The 21,295-nt window shown below is 42.8% G+C and overlaps 1 protein-coding gene across 1 annotated transcript in view; it reads left to right on the top strand.

The window, feature by feature from the left end:
- Nucleotides 1–21,295, top strand: part of NAA15 (N-alpha-acetyltransferase 15, NatA auxiliary subunit) — an 86,649-nt gene that overhangs the window by 15,263 nt on the left and 50,091 nt on the right. The window contains exon 2 of the mRNA XM_058666837.1: nt 20,159–20,243. Coding sequence (XP_058522820.1) covers nt 20,159–20,243 — 85 coding nt within the window. The remainder of the gene's footprint in view (nt 1–20,158; nt 20,244–21,295) is intronic.

Below are 21,295 nucleotides of genomic sequence, written 5' to 3'. Positions count from 1 at the left end.
GGCACCTGGCTTCGGACTGGCACAGCATTGGCTGTTGGGCTTACTTGGGGAGTGAATCATCGGACAGAAGATCATCCTCTGTGTCTCTTTTCCTCTCTCTTAGTTATTTTTATTGGAAAGGCAGATATACAGAGAGGAGGAGAGACAGAGAGGATGATCTTCCGAAGATTTATTTATTTTTATTGGAAAGACAGATTGACAGAAAAATCTTCTGTCTGCTGGTTCACTCCCCAAGTAGCCTCAACAGCCAAAGCTGAACTGATCCTAAGCTAGGAGTCAGGAGCTTCTTCTCAGTCTCACACAGGACAGGATCCCAAGGCCTTAGGCTATCCTCTGCTACTTTCCCAGGTCACAGGCAGGGAGTTGGAAGGGAAGTGGAGCTGCCAGGATACAAACCAGCACCTATATGGGATCCTAGCACGTGCAAGGAGAGGACATTAGCCACTAGGCTACTATTCCAGACCCAAAGGATATGTTTTAGTACTTGCATAGTGTAGATTAGTATATATGAACTTTTGGTGAGTTGATCTCATCTTTGTTTTACTTTGATGTTTGAAGGACAGCATAGCTGGATATAAAAATATTTTTCCCCTAATAACCCCTGAGTATAAAATTGTTGATTCAAGTCCTATTAAATGTTTAAAATGATTGGGATAGTCCTTTTTGTCTGATTTTGTTATTTAATGACAGTATTATATATCCTATTTGTGTTCTGTTATGCCCAGCGATTTTGCTGTGAATGTTTTTATCTTCCAAAAGTTTTTTCACTTTTATTTCTAATATATTGTTAACTTGGCATGGATACTGTTACTTTTTGTCCTGTTCGGGTTATTTGTAACAGCTTTTATTGAAGCAACAGTACCCGTGATTTTTATTTTTTGCTTTTGATTGGCTTTCTCATTTTAGCCCAAGAGTATTGTCTTTTTTTTTTTTTTTTTTATAATCTTTACATAGTTGATTAGTGCACAAAGGGTCAAGGGCTACAGGAAAGTGGGTGAGATCATTGTTTCCACATATCCTTTTATCTGGGGTAATGGAGGAGATAAAGGGAGAAGCCCCACCCATCTGGGGTACCTGAAGTAGGGTAGGCTCTGAGGGTCCTGCTCAAGTGGTTTTGATAGTTCACGAGTTCTGACTTGCTGCAAATCTCTCCATTCCAATCGTGATGAAATCTCTCCAGAATCCATTGGCTGACATAGTTCACCTTAGAGTCTCTGCTGAGATTTTCACTGCCAGTGCTTGGCTGGGGTAGTTGACTGATTTGTCCTGTCCTCCATCTTCTGTTGTGGTACCAGGTGTGCTCTGCAGGCTCCAGTGTACTGCTGTATCCTCCATGTGCACCTGGATATGCTGTCCTCTGCTGTGTCTGAGCCACCAAGGAAGCTCAGCTTTGACACATGCACGCCACATTCAGACCATGAAACCTGCACTTCTCTTTGTGGTTGGGTTCTGAGTCCAGCAGCTCAGTTGAGGGTATGCCTAAAGAATCTTTGAGGTGATCCCAGACCTGATTCTTTCTTTTTTTTTTTTTTTTTTTTTTTGTTAATTTTAATTTTAACTTTTTAGTTTTGAAATTTATCTTACAATTCTGTATAGTCTGGTGGCATTCCCCTCCCCCCATTCCTCCCTAATTAATTTTTCCCATAATGTCACACTCTCCATAAGGAGTTAAAATTCCATCAGTCTGCTATTTAAGTGTGCCCCGACAATACTGGTACAATGTTAGACAGTCTATCATCCCATTGTCTAGATATGTCCAGCACTTTCGTTGGCATTCCAAATTTTGTTTGGAAGCAGAGATGCATGTTGCGTTGTGTCTACTTCTGGATATGGTAGTCTTCATTACTCCACCACAGACCTGATTCTTGTGTGTGCCTGTCAGTACAGGGTCTGGCACAGTCTGTCGCCCCAACTAGCTTACACTTATGCTGGTGGCTGCAATTGCTGTGTCAGTTCTGTCTCCAACCCTTTCTTCTGTACAAACCAATGGATGTTGGGGCCTAGCCCAGTCCTGCCCACCACACACTCGGCCCTCACACAAACTAGTGGGAGCTGCAACCTAGTCGAAGCGACCCACAATAACCCCCACCTGTTCTTCCCCTGCCCTGGTTCCCGTGCTTGCCAGTATGTACAGCAGACTGGTCCAGTGTGTCCCACATCCCATTCAGCTATGGTACATGTCAGTGGGTATGGAAGCCTAGTTCAACCCAACCAGCTGTATTATCTAGCCCACACAGATGCTGGTGGCTGTTTAGCCATGTCTGCCCATCCTGTTTCTCATTTTCTCCAGTGGGAGTGATAACCTAAGTAGGAGGTGCCTACTATTTCCCTGCTGGGCTCACTCCCACTGCCAGATCAGCACTGTCCAGGTAGTTCTGTAGTTTACCTTGACAGAATTAGCCCTCAGTGCCAGCATCTGCCAGCTGATGCTGCAGCAAACCAATTCTAACCGGGCAGATTTAAGAGGGAATTGGAAGATAAGACTGCAGATGACAAGCATGTACATCGTTTCAAGGAGCCTTTTCTTTTTCCTGGAAAGAGGAGTAGTAAAAAGGGTTTTGAGAATAAATTTTAATGCAGAAGTTATTGCATTTTTAAGTGGAGAAACAAATACTTATATTCTGATGGTAACCAATTCAGTAAAGTAAGAAGAAGTTTCATGATACAAGACAGAAAGGAGAGAACTGTGAGAGGGATGTTGGCAAGTAGATGAGGGGGCAGTACATTTTTTTTTGACGGCAAGAAGTCATTGCTCTCACTGTTGTATCCCAGGTCTGCTTTTAGCACTTCCTCTCATAGACCGTCTCCTGAGCGAATTGTAGCTAATAATGTATGTGGCGTTAGTCCCTCCTAGGATCCTGTTCTGTTGCTCTCCTCACAGTTCCTATGGAGCTTCTGGTCTCGAAACTGGATTTTTTAGTTGTCTTATCTTGTAAAGTTGTGGGGTCATTTGTGCGCAATTACTGCCTCTTAACCTTAGATTTTGAGGCTTTATCTTTTTTTTTTTTTTTTTTTTTAAAGATTTATTCATTTTATTACAGCCAGATATATACAGAGGAGAGACAGAGAGGAAGATCCTCCGTCCGATGATTCACTCCCCAAGTGAGCCGCAACGGGCCGATGCGCGCCGATCAGAAGCCGGGAACCTGGAACCTCTTCCGGGTCTCCCACGCGGGTGCAGTGTCCCAATGCATTGGGCCGTCCTCAACTGCCTTCCCAGGCCACAAGCAGGGAGCTGGATGGGAAGTGGAGCTGCCGGGACCAGAACCGGTGCCCATATGGGATCCCGGGGCTTTCAAGGCGAGGACTTTAGCCGCTAGGCCACGCCGCCGGGCCCTTGAGGCTTTATCTTATACTTAGCAATAGGATAGGAATTTCAACTTTGTTTTTAAGTGCTATGTTTAAAAATTATAGTACCTTCTGTATGATAATTTTCAGTTTCTGTTTATTTAATTGGCATATATGTTAAATTTTTTTTTTTTTGGGTCACCATGGCCACCCCATTGTTTCTTTGAACTCTTGAGAAATTTACCAAGAGATAATTAATGAAGTTCTGTTATTTGTGTGTCTCTTAAGATTTGCAGGATTGTATTTATATTAAATAGAACTCGTAAATTTCTAGTCAACTTTTTCAAATGATGTGTTTTATTTAATGCTGCAGAAGAATGTTGGATCAAATCTGGCACATTTTATGACACATTAACGAGATTAGAGTATCAAGAAAATGGATATTGTCAAATTCTTGATTTTGCTGCTAGTAAGGCCGTATCTGAAAGTTTCTTTCTTTCTCTTTTTTTTTTGGGGGGGATTTATTTATTTTATTGGAAAGGCAGATACAGAGAGGAGAGACAGAGAGGAAGATCTCCCGTCCGATGATTCACTCTCCAAGTGACCGCAACGGCCAGTGCTGCGCCGATCCGAAGCCAGAAACTCTTCCTTTCCGGGTCTCCCACGCGGGTGCAGGGTCTCAAAGCATTAGGCCGTCCTTGGCTGCTTTCCCAGGTCACAAGCAGGGAGCTGGATGGGAAGTGGAGCTGCTGGGATTAGAACTGGTGCTCATATGGGATCCTGGTGCGTTCAAGGCGAGGACCTTAGCCATTATGCTATTGCGCCAGGCCCCGTATCTGAAAATTTCACCATTGGCCCCAAACTTTGATTGGTAACTTCCTCCACAAAGCTGTTGGTGCCCGGGCTGGTGCTTTTGTGTAGCTGGTAAAGCCACCACAGTGGTTCAAGTCGCCCCTGCTCCACTTGCAATTCAGCTCCCTGCTAATGTGCCTGGGGAAGCAGCAGAGGATTGTTGGGTCCTTTGGCTTACGAACCATGTGGGAGATTCAGAAGACGCTCTGTCTTTGAATCAACCCAGCTCTGGTTGTTGCCGCCAGTTAGGGAGTGAACCAGTGTATGGACTCTCTTTCAAGTAAGAAAATAAATCTTTTTTTTTTTTTAAAGCAAATGATGTAAAATTTCTGTTGACCTCTTGTCTGTTCTATTCTGAAATGATGTACTTGTTTTGTAAGATTTTTTTTTAAAAAGATTTATTTTTATCGGAAAGGCAGATTTGATTTACAGAGAAAAAGAGACAGAAAGATCAATCTTCCATCCACCAGTTCACTCCCCAAATGACTGCAATGGCTGGAACTGAGCCTTTCCAAAGCAAGGAGCCAGGAGCTTCCTCCCAGTTCTGCCACATGGGCGCAGGGTTCCAAGGCTTTGGACCTTCCTCTGCTGCTTTCCAAGGCTGTAAGCAGGGAGCTGAATGGGAAGTGGAGAAGCTGGGACACAAATTGCCACCCATGTGGGATCCCAGAACTTGCAAGATTTAGCCATTGAGCCATCGCACCAGGCTTGTAAATAAGTCGTAGAAAATACAATTTAAAAAAAAAAAGAGCCAATTGAATCCTAAGGAAGCAGAAAATAATAAAAGGGCAGAATCATTGAAACAAGAAAAAAAAGCAAGATAGATCAAATTGGGAAGCCAAGAGCTGATTCTTGGAGATTAGTAGTACCATTACTGGACCTCTGGACAGACTTCAACATACTTACAAAAATATATAGCACAGTAAACTAAAGCACCAGCTTTCTGGTCAGAGGATGAAAATAGGTACCTATGGAATGACTCGGGAAGAAGACAGAAAAAGAAACGGGGAAAGCAACAACATGAACTTTGGGTCTACCCCTAAACTACATATGCATGAATGTGAATTCAATTCAGAATGACAAAGATTCTTTTTCTTAATTAATTGTCCAGCATAGAGGCACTAAATTTTTTTCTACTAAAATAATTTTTTTAAAAGATTTATTTATTTAATTACAAAGTCAGATATACACAGAGGAGGAGAGACAGAGAGGAAGATCTTCCGTCCGATGTTTCACTCCCCAAGTGAGCCGCAACAGCCGGTGCGCGCCTATCCGAAGCCGGGAACCTGGAACCTCCTCCGGGTCTCCCTCGCGGGTACAGGGTCCCAATGCATTGGGCCGTCCTCGACTGCTTTCCCAGGCCACAAGCAGGGAGCTGGATGGGAAGTGGAGTTGCTGGGATTAGAACCGGCGCCCATATGGGATCCCGGGGCTTTCAAGGCGAGGACTTCAGCTGCTAGGCCATGCCGCCGGGCCAACTACTAAAATAATTTTTACTGCAAAGGGATATTTACAAAAAGGAGAGACAGAGAGAGAAAGATCTTCCATCTGCTAGTTCATTCCCCAAATGGCCACAATGGCCAGAGCTAAGCTGATCCAAAGAGCCAAGAACATCTTCTGGGTTTCCCCCATGGGTGCAAGGTCCCAAGGCTTTGGGTCATCCTCTGTTGCTTTCCTAGGCCACAAGCAGAGAGCTGGTTGGGAAGTGGAGTAGTTGGGATAAGACCTGGAGCCCATATGGGATTTTGGCACATGTAAGACAAGGATTTATCCACCGGGCCCACAGCAAAGACTTTGAAAGCTGGACTGACACAATCCCCAGGTAACAGACTGGCCATAAAGGAGTACATACTTTGGACAAATTTAAACAGAACTGCATAGATTTAAAAGTGAACTTATGCTGTATTAAAATGATCAACATTCACCAGATTTAAACAATATCTATAAGTCGATAATATCCAATTAGGAAAACCTCGACAAGCAGTGAGGAGAGCCATACTTAAGACTTTGTATTATTTCAGAAAATTTCTGGGGCCAGGTGTGGTGTGCCAGTAGTCCCAGCTACTCAGGAGGCTGAGAGGCAAGGATCGCTTGAGACCTGGAGTTCTGGGCTATAGCGTGCTGTGCTGATTGGGTGTCCGCACTAAGTTCGGCATCAATATGGTGATCTCCTAGGAGCAGAGGACCACCAGGTTGCCCAAGGAGGGGAGAACCCACCCACCTTGGAAATGGAACAGGTCAGAAATTTTCAGGGAAGCAACAATGTTGCAATGTTTCGGGAGGGAGGGAAAACTCAGTTATATGGGTTCAACAACAGAACATAGATAACAGGAAAGGGTCAGCTTGTTGGATGAAAAACAATATAATTGTCCAATCTGACAGAGATTTTAAGTCTAAAAACACCCTTCAACATTCGTGTAACCAAATTTTCCAAAGATGGCTAATCTTAGTGATCAGACACAGTCCATCAGTAGCACCAGCACATTAGAAACCCCCAATATTATTAAGTACTATAATCAATAATATTCTTTGAAGGAAGCTAAAAAAATTTCCAAAAACCTTTTCTGCCTTTATCTGAGAATCTATGAAAAGTCAAAAGGAAACCATGTTAAGTAATGTACTGAACAAAAAAATTTCAGTATCTTTTTCCAAATCCTTGTTACTAGGAAAAAGGATTGCCAAAAAGTACAGAAGCTGACATGGCAAATTAAAAGAATAGTTCACATCAGTAGAAAATTGCACGAAATATTGAAGTAAAATATAGCCACATACCAGAAAATTGATGTTTCAGTAGAAAATGCACATACCATAGTGGTCCCATAAAATTGTAACTGAGCTGAAAAATGACTACTGCCTAGTGACAATGCAACTTTCTTAATATCGACCAGCTACTCCCAATTCTAGCTACTTGAGAACATAATTCTTGGGAGGCAGCAAGCATTGCTTACATAACTGTAACTGCCTGCTGCCAAGATGGGAGCAGCAGGCTGAGCTCCAGGCTCTTGGTTTCAGGGGAAGCAAGTCCTAGCTGTTAGGAGCATTTGGGGAATATTTGCACTCACATGCATACGTGCTTGTGCTAAACTCCCTGAATGCCTGTCAAACACTTAAAAAAAATGTTTGAAAAAGTTAGGGATAGAGAGAAAGATCTCAATCCACTGCTTCACTGCCCAGAGAACCACAACAGCCAGCATTGGACCAGGTCAAAGCGAGGAGCCAGGAGCTTGTTCCAGGTCTCCCACATAGCAGGGACCCAAGAACCAGAGTCATCTTTTTTTCCCAGGCCACCGGCAGGACTCTGGATTGTAAGTAGAGCAGTGAGAACCCGTACTAGTATTCTTTTTTTTTTTTTTTTAAGATTTATTTATTTTTATTACAAAGTCAGATATACAGAGAGGAGGAGAGACAGAGAGGAAGATCTTCTGTGCAATGATTCACTCCCCAGGTGACCACAACGGACGCAGCTGCGCCGGTTCGAAGCCAGGAACTTCCTCCAGGCCTCCCACTCGGTGGAGGGTCCCAAGGCTTTGGGCTGTCCTCTACTGCTTTCCCAGGCCACAAGCAAGGAGCTGGATGGTAAGTGGAGCTGCCAGGATTAGAACCGGTGCCCATATAGGATCTCGGCGTGTTCAAGGTGAGGACTTTAGCTGCTAGGCCACCACGCCGGGCCCCGTACTAGTATTCTTTAAAGCGGCGCTGGCGCTTCAGGCAGCAGCTAGATGTGCCATGCAGTAACACTGGCCTTCTCAAATAAATACTTCTTACAAGTTTACTGCAAAACAGCATGCTTCATTATGCCATCAGCAGCCTCACATACCTTGTGTTTACTACATTTCAGATTCATCGAGTGGGTACACTTATGTGAAATATACCAACTAGGTAAAGTATGTTAACAAAAACAAAAGCCATCTGAATATTAAAAAAAATAAATAAAAAACAGGGCTTGTCACAATGGCTCAATAGGTAAATCCTTATCTTGCAAGCACTGGGATCCCATATGGGTGCCATCCAGCTCTCTGCTTGGGTTTTGGGAAAGCAGTGGGGGATGGCCCAAAGCCTTGTGACCCTGTACCTATGTGGGATATCTGGAAGCAGAAACTCCTGCCTTTGGGTCACTTAAGCTCCTGCCAATGGCCATTTGAGTGATCTTGATAGTTCTAAGATGTTGTTGACTTCATTGCATCAGGGTTGAGGAAATCTAAGATCTGTTGGTTGACCAGGTCTACTTCATTGTATCCCCCTACCCAGATATTTGCTGGAAAGCCAGGCCAGGAGAAATCTGTTCTGTTTTTCATTTTTGATGAGGCACTTAACATCCTCTGTTGGCTTAGCTGTGTGTCTTGTCTTTCAGGTGCGTCTATCTGAATATGTTTTCTGTTGCATAGGTGTCAGCCACTGAGGAGACCTAGTCCTGATACATGTCTTCCAAGCTCAGGCCACATTATCTTGTGGTTTTCCCTGAGGCTAGGGTTTGAGTCCAGTGATCTAGTTGGGGAGTTTTCCAGCAGTCCTCAGATGTGACTGTAGCAGGGTCAGCTAGTGCAGGATTAGGTTTGGTCTGTCTCTGCAGTAGCCAAAGCAGATGCTGGTGGACGCAGCTGCCTGGTCAGTTCTGCTCCTAGCCCCATTTCTCACATCAACTGGTTGGTGCTGGCTTCATGCACTCCAGTGGGTGCTGAAGGTTAGTTGGGGTGACCCCCAGTAACCCTCACTTGGCCTGCTCACAGCTGTCTGTCTCTCTGTCTCTCTGCACTCTGATAAAGGATGTTTGTGTTGCAAGTGCAACTTAGTTCACTGCATCACAGTGCTGACTCCTATCATTGTTGTCTCTCAATCTATTTTTCTTTTTTTGGATAAGGTTTAGTAATTTGATAATCAGTTAATGCGTTAATTATGTGAATGACTGTGGTTATGGTGGGGAGGAGGTGACAGAGAGAGATGTAACATCCGCTGGTTCGTTCCCAAGTGACTGCAACAGCTTGGTCTTGGTTAGGGTACAGACAGGATCACAGAACTCACCTCCAGGTAGGCCGCATTGGTGACAGTGGTTCAAGTGCTTCTGTTACTTTCCCAGGTGCATTAGCCGGGAGCTAAAATGTGTGGGGATCAGTTGAGATTTGAGCTGGCACTCATGTGGAATGCCAGCATTGCTTAACCTACTGTACCACAGTGCTGGCTCTGCTGTGTCTTTCTGTTGTTGATGTAGTACCCTGTAGATCATGGAGTCATGGTTTCCTGCTCCTTTGAATTTGTAGTGTTTATTTATTTATTTATTTGAAAGGCAGAGAAATTAAAAGATTCATTATTCCCCAAATGGTTGCAGTGGCTAGGGCTAGACCAGGCCCAAACCAGGAGTAGGAACTTTGTTCAGGTTTCCTATGTGGATGCACTTTGGCCATCTCCTGCTGCTTTCCCAGGTACATTAGCAGTGAGTTGGGATGGAAGTAGTGCAGCCAGGACTTGAACCAGTGCTCATATTGGATGCTGGCACGACAGGTGGTGACATAACTGCTATGCCTCAGCCTTACTTCTCTTTTCAAACTACAGTCCTGTGTAATCTTTTGTCCAACAACCAAAAATGATTACTTTGTATTTTCAGTTTTATGCTTGGAGCTTGGCCAGTTATTCCTATGCATTTGAAAGCAGAAGTCTCAGTTTATGCTACCAGTACTTAACATGTGAGATTTAATTATTTGTTCAAAAGTTTATATCCTGTTTTACATGATTTATTTCAGTAACACAGTATTAACATTTTAAATTTAAATTGCTGGGGATAGAGAACTGTGACATTTATTACATATCAGGGGCAATTTTTTTTTTTAAGATTTATTTATCTTTATTACAAAGTCAGATATACAGAGAGGAGGAGAGACAGAGAGGAAGATCTTCTGTCCAATGATTCACTCCCCAAGTGACTGCAACGGCCGGTGCTGCACCAATCCGAAGCCGGGAACCAGGAACCTCTTCCAGGTCTTCCACTAGGTGCAGAGTCCCAAGGCTTTGGGCCATCCTCAACTGCTTTCCCAGGCCACAAGCAGGGAGCTGGATGGGAAGTGGAGCTGCCGGGATTAGAACTGGTGCTCATATGGGATCCTGGTGCGTTCAAGGCGAGAACTTTATTGGCTAGGCCACGGTGCTGGGCCCCAGGGGCAATTCTTAATTTTGAAATTCAAAGGCTCTTCAAACAATTTTCAGATAAAGGAGTATAAGCATTTTCATGTCTTGTAGTGATTCTAATATGAAACTTAAGTGTTTACACTGTGTCATTATTTCAAAACCTGTTAATTGAAAATGAAAGTCTAGACCATCTCTAGTATTTTGCATCTTTCCCTAAATAAAAAAATCATTTTCTAAAACCTTGATTCAAATTAGCTGGTTTGGACTCAGGTAAGGAGTACATCTGGTCCATGATCTTTATAACGCTTGCAAAATTATTTTGTCTGGCACTGCCAAAACAACCACAGGCAGCACTTGAAATTTAAAAAAATCTGTAGCAGACTATCTTTTGTCTTTAGGTTGATCGTTTTGTATGACCTGCAGATCAAAATATCCAGTAGCCCTTGACAGAAAGTTCCCCTTTTCCCTGGAAAAGGTTAAGAAGATAGAATTAGGAATATAAGGGCTCAGCGTGGTAGCCTAGTGACTGGAACCCTTGTCTTGTGTGCACTCTGATCCCATATAGGTGTTGGTTCATGTCCCGGTTGCTTCACTTCCCTTCCAGCTCCATGCCTGTGGCCTGGGAAAGCAGTAGAGGACAGCCCAAAGCCTTGGGACCCTGCACTCACGTGGGAGACCCAGAGGAAGCTCCTGGCTCCAGGTTTTGGATCAGCTCATCTCTGGTTGTTGCGGCCACTTGGGGAGTGAATCTTCGGATGGAAGATCTTTCTTCTCCTCTCTGTATATCTGACTTTGCAATAAAAAGAAATAAATTAAAAAAAAAATTCCTGGGCCTTGCACAGTAGCCTAGTGGCTAAAGTCCTCGCCTTGCACGTGCCAGGATTGCATGTGGGTCCTGGTTCTAACCCTGGTGGCCCCACTTCCCATCTAGCTCCCTGCTTGTGGCCTGGGAAAGCACTGAAGGACAGCCCAAAGGCTTGGGAGCATGCAAGGAGAGGACTTTAGCTGCTGAGCCACCCTAGGATACTTTTTGTCGTATGTAATTCTGCAGAATGACCCTCAATGATGGTATTATACATAAACAGATTACGCTCCTCCCTCACTTTTTTATGTAACCCTATTTTGATTGTAGTTTAGTCATAAGTGGAGACGCTAGGGGGAGCTTGATATCCAAATGGGTTGCCAGCATTATAAGTGGCAGTTTGACTTGCTGTTTGCTGTCCCACAAAGCAGTCCCCACTCATTGGCTCTTGTCATTAGTGTCTAAATGATACAGGTTACCAACTATTTCCATAGAATTTGTTTTATAATAGATGTTAGAAGTAATCTGCAGGTGATTTAATTTAAGCTGAGAATCCATATTAATCACGTGCAGATACTACACTATTTTTTATGGGGGATTGGGCATACACAGATTCTGGTAACCTCAGGCTGTGCTGAACCTGCTGCCATCTGCAGATGCTTAGGAGCCTCTCTGTGGATTGTATATATTTGTTTTGGTAAAATTAAGCCTTTAGCATGTAAAACCAATATTACAAAACCAGTGATAACATGCTGTTTTTTCTGTTGCCATTTTTATTTTTTTATAATTTCACTTATTGATACATCTTTTTCCCACATTCTTTTTCCTATCTTTTGGTGAATGAATGCTTATTTTTCTGTTAATGTATACCTAAGATTGGAATTTGCTGAATCAGATATTATATGTGTGGTTAGTTTCATTAGGTGGTAAAGTGTTATTTTATAAAAATTGGCCCTACTGAGGTATGCATTATACACTGTAAAATTGCTTCTCCTGGTTTTCCAAAGTGGTTGAACTAATCTCCTTGCCTGCTTGTAGTGTAAGAGTTGATTTGATTTGCAGCTTCAATAATCATTGGCATTGTCTAATTTAGTTTAGTGATGTGGCTATGTAGTTTTGATGTAATTAAGTATAGTAGTTTTTTTTTGTTGTTTATTCAAGAGAAGTGTCTTTGAGGAGTTTGACTCCTCCAGTTATGGACATGTAAAACATAGATCCATATTTATTGCAAATGTCTTCTTGTGGCTTCCAGATTTTTTATACCTGACTATTAAAATTTATTTATTTATTTTTAAAGATTTATTTACTTTATTACAAAGTCAGATATACAGAGAGGAGGAGAGACAGAAAGGAAGATCTTCTGTCCGTTGATTCACTCCCCAAGTGACTGCAACGGCCGGTGCTGCACCAATCCGAAGCCGGGAACCAGGAACCTCTTCCAGGTCTCCCACGTGACTGCAGTGTCCCAAAGCATTGGGCCATCCTCAACTGTTTTCCCAGGCCACAAGCAGGGAGCTGGATGGGAAGTGGAGCTGCCGGGATTAGAACTGGTGCCCATAGGGGATCCCTGGGCGTTCAAGGCGAGGACTTTATTGGCTGAACCACGCCGCTGGGCCCCTGATCTTGAATATTTAAAATTTCTTGGTTTCTACCCTAGGTTCAGGAAGGTATTTTTGTACTTAAAAAAAAAAAAGTTGTAGCATCTTTACTTACACATTTAGATCTGTGAAATTATTGTAAGTTTGAAGAAGTGTCATTTTGCTCTTTGATTTATGTTTAAATTATATTTTTGGCGATGTTTACATAGTTGATCAGGATGGGAGGGGTCAAAGATCAGGGGAAAGTTGGCAAGATTCTTTACACATTTTCATTTTCATTTTCTTCTTCTTGTATCTGGAGGAGGAGGAGGAGAGCATACAATGGGAGACACCATGCCCAGCCTCCCCAGTATCCAGTGTCATCCCAGGGTCCCCAATGTGGAGCATGGTCTGAGGATTCTGCTCAAGTGGTTTCAGTAGTTCTGAGAGGCTGTTGATATTGCTGATCCCAGGATGAGGAAGTCATTCCGAGGGCGAGTCTCCATTCGCCCTAAAGTTTTCTGTCAAATTTCACTGGGGTAGTTGATTAATTTGTTTTGACTGTGTTCCCTTGCAAACCAGTGGGTGCTACTGCCCTAGCCCAGCCCTATCCACCACACTGCTCAAGCCTCAGGTACACCAGGAGGAGATGAAACCCAGTCATAGAGAACTCGAACAACCTCCACTGGATCAGCCCCTAGCTCTGGTTCCTATGCCTGCCAGCATGTGCAATGGACTGGTCTGGTCTGTGCTACATCCCATTCAGCTCTTGTGCACATCATTGGACATTGAAGCCTAGCTCAACCCAGTTGACTTTACCCTCTAGTCCACACTCATTGCAGTGGATTCCACCGCCTGTCCAGCCTGGCCTGCTCCCAGTGTTGGTTCTCATGCTCACCAGTGGGAGCTACAGCCCATCAGAGAGGTGCTGCAACCTAGCTCGACAGGATTTGTCCCCTCTCCCCACTTTTAGCACTTGCCTGCTGATGCTGCTAAGGCAAAACCCAACCCCCCTGCTCTTACTCCAGCTCATGCCTGTACCAGTGGATTCAGTCAGTTAGCCCAGCCTGGTTCTCCCCTAACCCAGCTCACATGTAGGCCAACAATTGCTGTAGCCCTCCAGCCTGATCTGTGTGCTGCGGCCTAGTCTGGCATGGCCCGTCTCGCCTTGGCAATTGCTGTAGCGTGGCCTGGCTCTGTCTGCCCCCATTCCAGATTGCGCTGGTGGGTGCTGCCTTCCAACCCAGCACAGTCAACCCCCAGTCCCAGCCCTAATGTGAACTGACTGGTGATGTGGCCAGACCGAGCCTGTCCTGCACCCTATCCTGGTTTTCAGATCTGCCAGTGGGTGTTATGAACTGACCCAGCCTGGCCTGCTCCCAGACCTGAGCCACACGTATGCCGGCAGGTACTCTAACCTTGTCTGGTATGGGCTGCTCTTTGCCTTGGACCTTGCATTCACCTGCAGGGGCTGTACCTTGACAGAGGAGTTCCCCAAGGTCCTTATAGGGTCTCCCCTCAGTGGCAAATCTGGCGCACACTGGTGGGTCCTTTGTCCAGACTGACTTGGTCCACCTCCTGGCCCTCACCCAATTTGGTTCTTCCAGCCACACCTAGTCCTTGTCCTGATGCAACTCTCACATGGCCCAGTGGGAGCTCAAACCTATCCCAGCTTGGCACACCCCAGACCCATTCCATATCCATGCTGAGGGACACTTCAGCCATGTCCAGCCCTGACCACCATCCCCATCCTGGCTCTCGCACTAACCAGTAGGAACCATAACCCTTAACTCCCCAACCTGGCCTGCTCCCAGCCACGAATTTTTGCACATGCCAGTGGTTGCTCTGTCCCAGCTCAACACAACCCATCCCCTGTCCTGATATTTGTCATTGGATGCTGCAGGCTGGCCCTGCCCAGTCTGCTCCCATCCCTGACTAATGCATTCCAGTAGGTGTGATTCCCTAGCCTTGCATGCCCTGGATTCTAGCCTTTCTCTTGCATTTGCTGGTAAGCTTACATTGGCCTGGCCCCTTCCTGATCCACTCCCTTCCAAAACCAACTCACACACTTGCCAAAAAGTGGAGCTACCCTGCCTAGCCTGACCAACACCCAAGCCTGAATGAGATGCTTAGCAGGAGTATGGCCCACCAGGGGAATTTCCCTGGCTCTCCCACCAAACCCACACCCAGATCCAGATCTCACCCATGCCAGTGGGTGATAGGTCTTTATTGGTCACAGATTACTCCCTCCATCCCGGCCTGTATATGAGTGGTGAGTGTTGTGACCCAGTCCACCCCATACTGTATTCTTGGGTGTTCCTGCAGGTGCTGCAGCGTGGGTCAGTGCAGCCGTATCCATATCCAACCCCAGTACCCATGAGTATTGGAGGGTTCCATGGTCATGCCTAGCTCAGCCTGTCACCATCCCCATCCCCCAAGAAAACCAGCTGAAATTGCAGATCACAGGAGTGGGCCCACACATTCCCCGCAGAATCTGCCCCCAGATCCAATTCTCTAGCCTGCTGGTTAGTGCCATGGTCCAACCTAACATTTCGTGTACCTGGCAAGTACTGTGATCTAGCCCTGTCAGGTAGGCCCCAAGCCCAGGCTTTAGTGTGTATCAGTAAGTGGTATTTGGTTTTGGTTCATCTGAGCTACCTCAGATCTTACATCCCACAAGAGCTGATGCTTCTGTCTGACCTTTAAAGGTGTTCATGTTATGCCCTCAAAGTGGAACTGCAGGTGGAGCACTTTCTTCTTCTGGCGCTATTAGTGCCCAGTCCACCTGATGCAAGCTCCACTGCCTGGGACTGCGCCACTGGAAAGAACTGACCTACATGACTCTGAACACATGGCTGCCTGAGCCCTGCCACCTGGGAGCCGGCCCCGTCAGGAGGCCGGCCCTCTAGTTCTAGCATCTAGCAGGAAGATGCGTGTAAGACTTTGGATTGTTGTATCTTCCAGCTTACTGACGTTTGTCTTTTAAAGTGTCAATACCAACTTTAATACTATCTGGTCAAGTTTTAGTTTTAAGTCTTTTTGTTTCCATCTCTGTAAGTTCTGTTTTTTCTAATTCTCTCTTTATGGTTTGTACTTTCTGTAAAATTTGCAAACATACTTATACTGATTGTTTTGATTTGATGATCTCAATCATTTTAGTCTTATTTTTCCTGATTATGGATTATTTTTTCTTGGCCTTCAGATTGTGTAGAAATTAAAATTTTTTGTTTTTTTCTTGTCTTTTTGTGTAGAAATTTTTATTGGAAGTTGTATCTGCAGATTCTGAATGACTTTTACTAGATTTAACTAAAGTGCTGGGCTTTGTGTTAGGTTGTGAAAGTACTTGTTCATCGATCTGTTGGACACTTTTGGTTAGGGTGGGCCAAGAGTGATACTCTTGGATAAGTTTATGTCTGTCACTTAATCATGAGCTTTCTGAGGTAATTTATTGAATTCTACATCTGTTCATTGATTATTATGGCTGGCTCAAACTGAGCGCCATATGGATCATGAAAATTAATCTTTGTTTTCATAAAGTTCTGTCCTCTGTATAGAACACTTAGTAATCCATGATTTTCAGTAACATAGACCTAGGTATTCCCATACAGGTTTCTGGGTTGTTTTGCTTTTCTTTCTTTTTTCTTCTTTTTTTTTTTTAAGATTTGTTTTTTGTTTTTATTGAAAAGTCAGATATACATAGAGGAGGAGAGACAGAGAGGAAGATCTTCCGTCTGTTGATTCACTCCCCAAGCGTCTGCAATGACTAGTGCTGAGCTGATCTGGAACTAGGAGCCTCTTCTGGATCTCCCACGTGAGTTCATGGTCCCAAGGCTTTGGGCGGTTCTTAGGAAGCAGGGCCGCCGGGTTATGAACTGGCAGCCATATGAGATTCCGGCATGTGCAAGGCAAGTGCATTAGCAACTAAACTACTGTGCTGCACCTTAGTTTTGCCTTTAGTACTCTTCTTTACAGAATGCCTTAAACGTTGATTGGCTTAATCTTGTGGATTACTGTGTTCTGCTTGGGACCTTTCTTCTGCTGCTGTGATCAATAAAATGCCTGCCAGTGTAAAGCAGTGGCATTTCTGATGATCATCATATTGTCACATCTCATGGTTTTTAATCTTGTGGTAGCTAATGAAGTTATTTCGTATGTTTTATCCAGTCTTGGAATAGCAAGTTCTGTCTCACTTGTATCTTGTCCTAAACAGAAGTCACCTAACTACCTTTAAAATTATTTATTTGGGCTCAGTGTGATGGCTTAGTGACTAAATCCTTGCATTGAACATGCTGGGATCCCATGTGGACGTGGTTCTTGTCTCAGTTGCTCTGCTTCCCATCCAGCTCCCTGCTTGTGGCTTGGGAAAACAGTTGAGGACGGCCCAAAGCCTTGGGACCCTGCACCCACGTGACAGACCCAGAAGAAGCTCCTGGCTCCTGGCTTTGGATTGGTTCAATTCTGATCAAGGTGGCCATTTGGGGAGTGAGCCATCGGACAAAAGATTTTTTTCCGTCTCTCCTTCTCTGTAAATCTGTCTTTTCAATAAAAGTAAATCTTTAAAACATTGTTTATTTGAGGACTCACGTTACGGCATAGTGAATTGGGCTGCTTCTGTGACTGGCAGCCCATATAGGTGCTGGTTCAAATCCTAGATTCTCCACTGCTAGTCCATCTCAAGTCCTTGGGCCCCTGCACACATGTGGGAGCTCCTGGCTCCTGACTTCAGCCTGTCCTAGGCCTGGTCCTTTTTCTATTTGGGGAACAAACCAGTGGATGAGAGATAATTCTCTTTCTCTGCTTCTCCTCACTTTCTGTTATTCTGCCTTTCAAATGAATGAATGAATGATAGAGTTGTTGGACAGAGTGGGAAGGAGGAGGAAGAGAAGAAAGAGAGAAAGTGAATGTGAGTTATTCCATTGATTGATTCCCTCTCTGGATGCCCTCAAGAACCAGGAATCCCACATGGGTGTCAGGAACCAACTATTTGAGCCTTCTGTTGCTGTCTCCTCATACCTGCAATAGGAGGAAGCTAGAATAAGCAGAATACTCTTCTATCACTGCTACATTCCTGCCACATACAGTGGCAGGAAATTGGAGTCAAATGCTGGAACCCAGGTGCTCTGAATCGGAAGGTAGGCATCTGAACCACTAGGCTGACTGTGTGCACTCGTGTAATATTTTTACATTAATAAAATTTCAGAAAGTTAATGCTGATTTTATGGATAATGATATGTAATGCTCTTCTTCGTGTGTCTTACTTCCCAGTTGCTTTAAGAGGAACATAATTATAGTTGTCTTCACATCATAGCTTCCCTGGATGTTTTCACTATTATTATAAGAAAAGTTAGTTGTAGACTTTATACTAACAGGGACAGTAAGTTAAATTTTATTAGCTCTATGTGGTTAGTGATAACTCTCAAATCACTACTTCTGCACTCCACTTCTCTGTCTTTTGCATTAACTTTGAGAGGTAGAGGAAGTATGTGCAATAGTTGGAAACTGTTGCAACTTGAAGGGGACCAGTAATACTGGAGCATACATGAGGGAAGCAGAAGCACCAAGCATTTTTTCCTTAGTTATCTGTTAAAGGGAGTTGATGGAGAGTGCATTCACTAAGATGAGAAAGATGTGAGGAGAGGATTAAGTGTTGGGGAAAATCAGTTGAGCTTGAAATAAACAACAAACTGGAGACGATGGGTACGTAGTTGGTTATAGAACAGCTTTAATTTTCAATAGCATTGGCTTAATTGATATCTTGATGGCTAAACACAGAATTTTGCGTCTGTAAAATATTTTTGTAATATTTCTACTATAATTTTTTCTTCACATCCATTAACCGTTTTCTAGATTAAAGTAATCTCAGAAGTTGTGAAATTTGTTCAATTTAATAACAGTACTGGCGTTACTTAACGTTAGTTTTTTTCTGTAACAAATCCCGGATAAATAAAATTTTAAAAGTCTGTTATGCAGGTGTATTTTGATACTTAGAAATCAACTGAGAGATTTATGGTGGAGAAAATATGTCCCATTTCTCTCGCCTCCTTCTCTTCTGCTAAATTAAGCAACAGTCTGTTATTTTCTCTGGTGTTTTCCTTCTTAATGCTCAATAATATATCAATTTCTTGACATGACTTTCAAACATTTATTGATTTCTGGCTATGGAAAATGAAGATGAAGGTGAAGATGAAGAAATTCCTCATTCAAATATTTGCCTCCTCACTTTTTCCTCAAACATGTTCCAAATATCACAATTTTTTGAGAAACGTAATGAATTTTTGCATTTTTATAATTTTGTATACATTGTATACTATTAAGTGAATATCACCCTTGGTCCATGTATTCTTTCTTATATAAGCCTTTGTTTTTCTTGGAATTAAAACTTCTTTCACGTAGTTGATAGGTTTCTGTAGACCTGTTACTTGTTTTCTTCAAATTTGCCTCTTTCTGTTGCTGCTTATAAGTAGTGTTTTCCACATAACAATGTACACCAGTTCTCTCTGTTCTGTTGCTGGAAGTTTATTCCAAGGCTGCCTTTGACTTTATTTTCCAAGTTGGAATGGTGGTTCTCTAGGGTGTTGTTTCTTTCTTTTTTTTTTTTTTAATGTATTAGATGTCTTTGTAAATTTTAGATTGTCCTTTAAAGAGCTTGTTTTCATTTCTTTTAGTAATCTCCAAGAAAGAGTATCTGGAGATAAATATTTATATTATTTATATTTCTGATAAATCCTAGAATATCATTTCACTCTTAACTGAGATTGTCGCTGTGTATAGATTTGTAAGTTGAATGTTAATTTTTATTCTGAATTTTGAAGATTATGGGGCTCCAAAAGTTTCATGAAAATGTACATTGTAAACAGTCTATACTTGGGTCTCAAGATTATTTGATCCCAATAAGCTTGCCTTTTAAACTTTTATTTGCCCATTAACTTTTTGAAGTGCCTGAATATTTGTGTACTAGCTTTTCAGTACTCTGTTCTTATTTTGAAATGAAAGTTTAGTGCTATTCTGATTTAGCATCTTTGGCTTGAAACTTTGAAATTTCACTATCATGTACCATTCTATGGGTCATTTTTTCCAGTCATTGTACGTACTTCTTTGGTCCTTTGAGTTTAAAAGACTTCTTAATGTAAGAAGAAATTTTTATTTTATTTTTAAATATTTATTTGAAAGGAAGAGGGAGGAGAAGGAGAGCATCTTCTGAGCTGCCCTGTTTCCCCAAATGGTGCAGTAACCTGGCGTAGGGCAGACCGAAGTCAGGATCCATCCCTTTTATTTTTCTGCTTTCATCGTCTGTACCATTCACTTGATAGACTTTTTGGAAAGGGCTGATAATTTTATTTGTTTTTTCCCTTTAACCTATTTTCTCCTTGTCTTTTACTTTATGTAATTGGCCCATAATTTTGGTGGAATTTAGAAGGTGGGAATAGGATTCTTATTATATTTAACAAAATCAAAATTTGAGCTTTGAAATTAAAGTTGGTTGCATTTCTTACAAAGGTGACTTGTATTTTTCTTTTCACAGAGATGTTACGAACATAAACAGTACCGAAATGGGTTGAAGTTCTGTAAACAAATCCTGTCTAATCCCAAATTTGCAGAGCATGGAGGTAAGCGTGAACACTCAGGCTTTACTAGCTTCCTGTCTGGATTCTCTTGCTGAGCTCTAGTATCCCCACCTATCTTTAACTGTTTTCTGGAGAGAGTGAACTCTCTTATGTTTGACTCCTGTGTGAAGATAAAATGTAATGTCAACAAAATAATAGCACATTTTCTCAGTTAAGTCCTGTTTTGAGTATTAGCTCTGTATGAAAGCTCAAAGAATGATTACTAAAGTTTTGTTAATAAAAAATTTTTCTTTTTTAAATATTTATTTTCTTTTATCGGAAAGTCAGATTTATAGAGAGAAGGAGAGACAAAGAGAGAGATCTTCCATCCTCTGCTTCACTCCCCAAGTGGCCGCAATAGCTGGAGCTGAGCTGATTTGAAGCCAGGAGCTTCTTTGGGGTCTGTCACGCGGGTGCAGGGTCCCAAGGCTTTGGGCTGTCCTCTACTGCTTTCCCAGGCCACAGGCAGGAAGCTGGATGGGAAATGGAGCAGCTGTGACATGAAGTTGCACCCAGATGGATCCTGGCACATGCAGATTGAGGACTTTAGCTACTGTGCTGGATCCAATAAACATTTTTCTTGGAACTTCACTTGAGTTGGAGAGATTTAATTCTTTGTATTAAAGACCATTCAGTCTTTTGTTATGATCTGTAATCCTTTTATTTGTATTATACTTTAATTTTTCCAGGTTGAATGATACTGAAGACAAGATTTGTACATTATAGTCTTGTGGAAGTTCACTTGCTTTTTCCTATATGAAAATTGGTGGGGAAAGTGAGATTTTGTACAGTAACTAGAATATTTTTGGCTAAACTTGTGAGGAGGATAAGGGAAAATCATCTTTTCTAGGTCTGATTTGTAGATATAGTTAGGAAGCATTACTCTTATAATTGGTTTGATGTTATGCTCCTAGTATGAATTGAAGAGGAGTGGGAGAGAAATAAATTTGTTAGCTTTCCTCATATTTTGCATGATTTGGTTTTCACTTTATAATTTGCTGAAGTTTTTTTGGAGATGGGAAACAGTAGGGGTAAAACACTATTACTCTTTTTCC

This window comes from Ochotona princeps, chromosome 7, assembly GCF_030435755.1.
Source record: "Ochotona princeps isolate mOchPri1 chromosome 7, mOchPri1.hap1, whole genome shotgun sequence".
In the NCBI taxonomy this organism is placed as follows: domain Eukaryota; kingdom Metazoa; phylum Chordata; class Mammalia; order Lagomorpha; family Ochotonidae; genus Ochotona; species Ochotona princeps.
The sequence above is the reverse complement of the archived record's forward strand: the minus strand, read 5'-3'. Positions and strand labels throughout refer to the sequence as shown.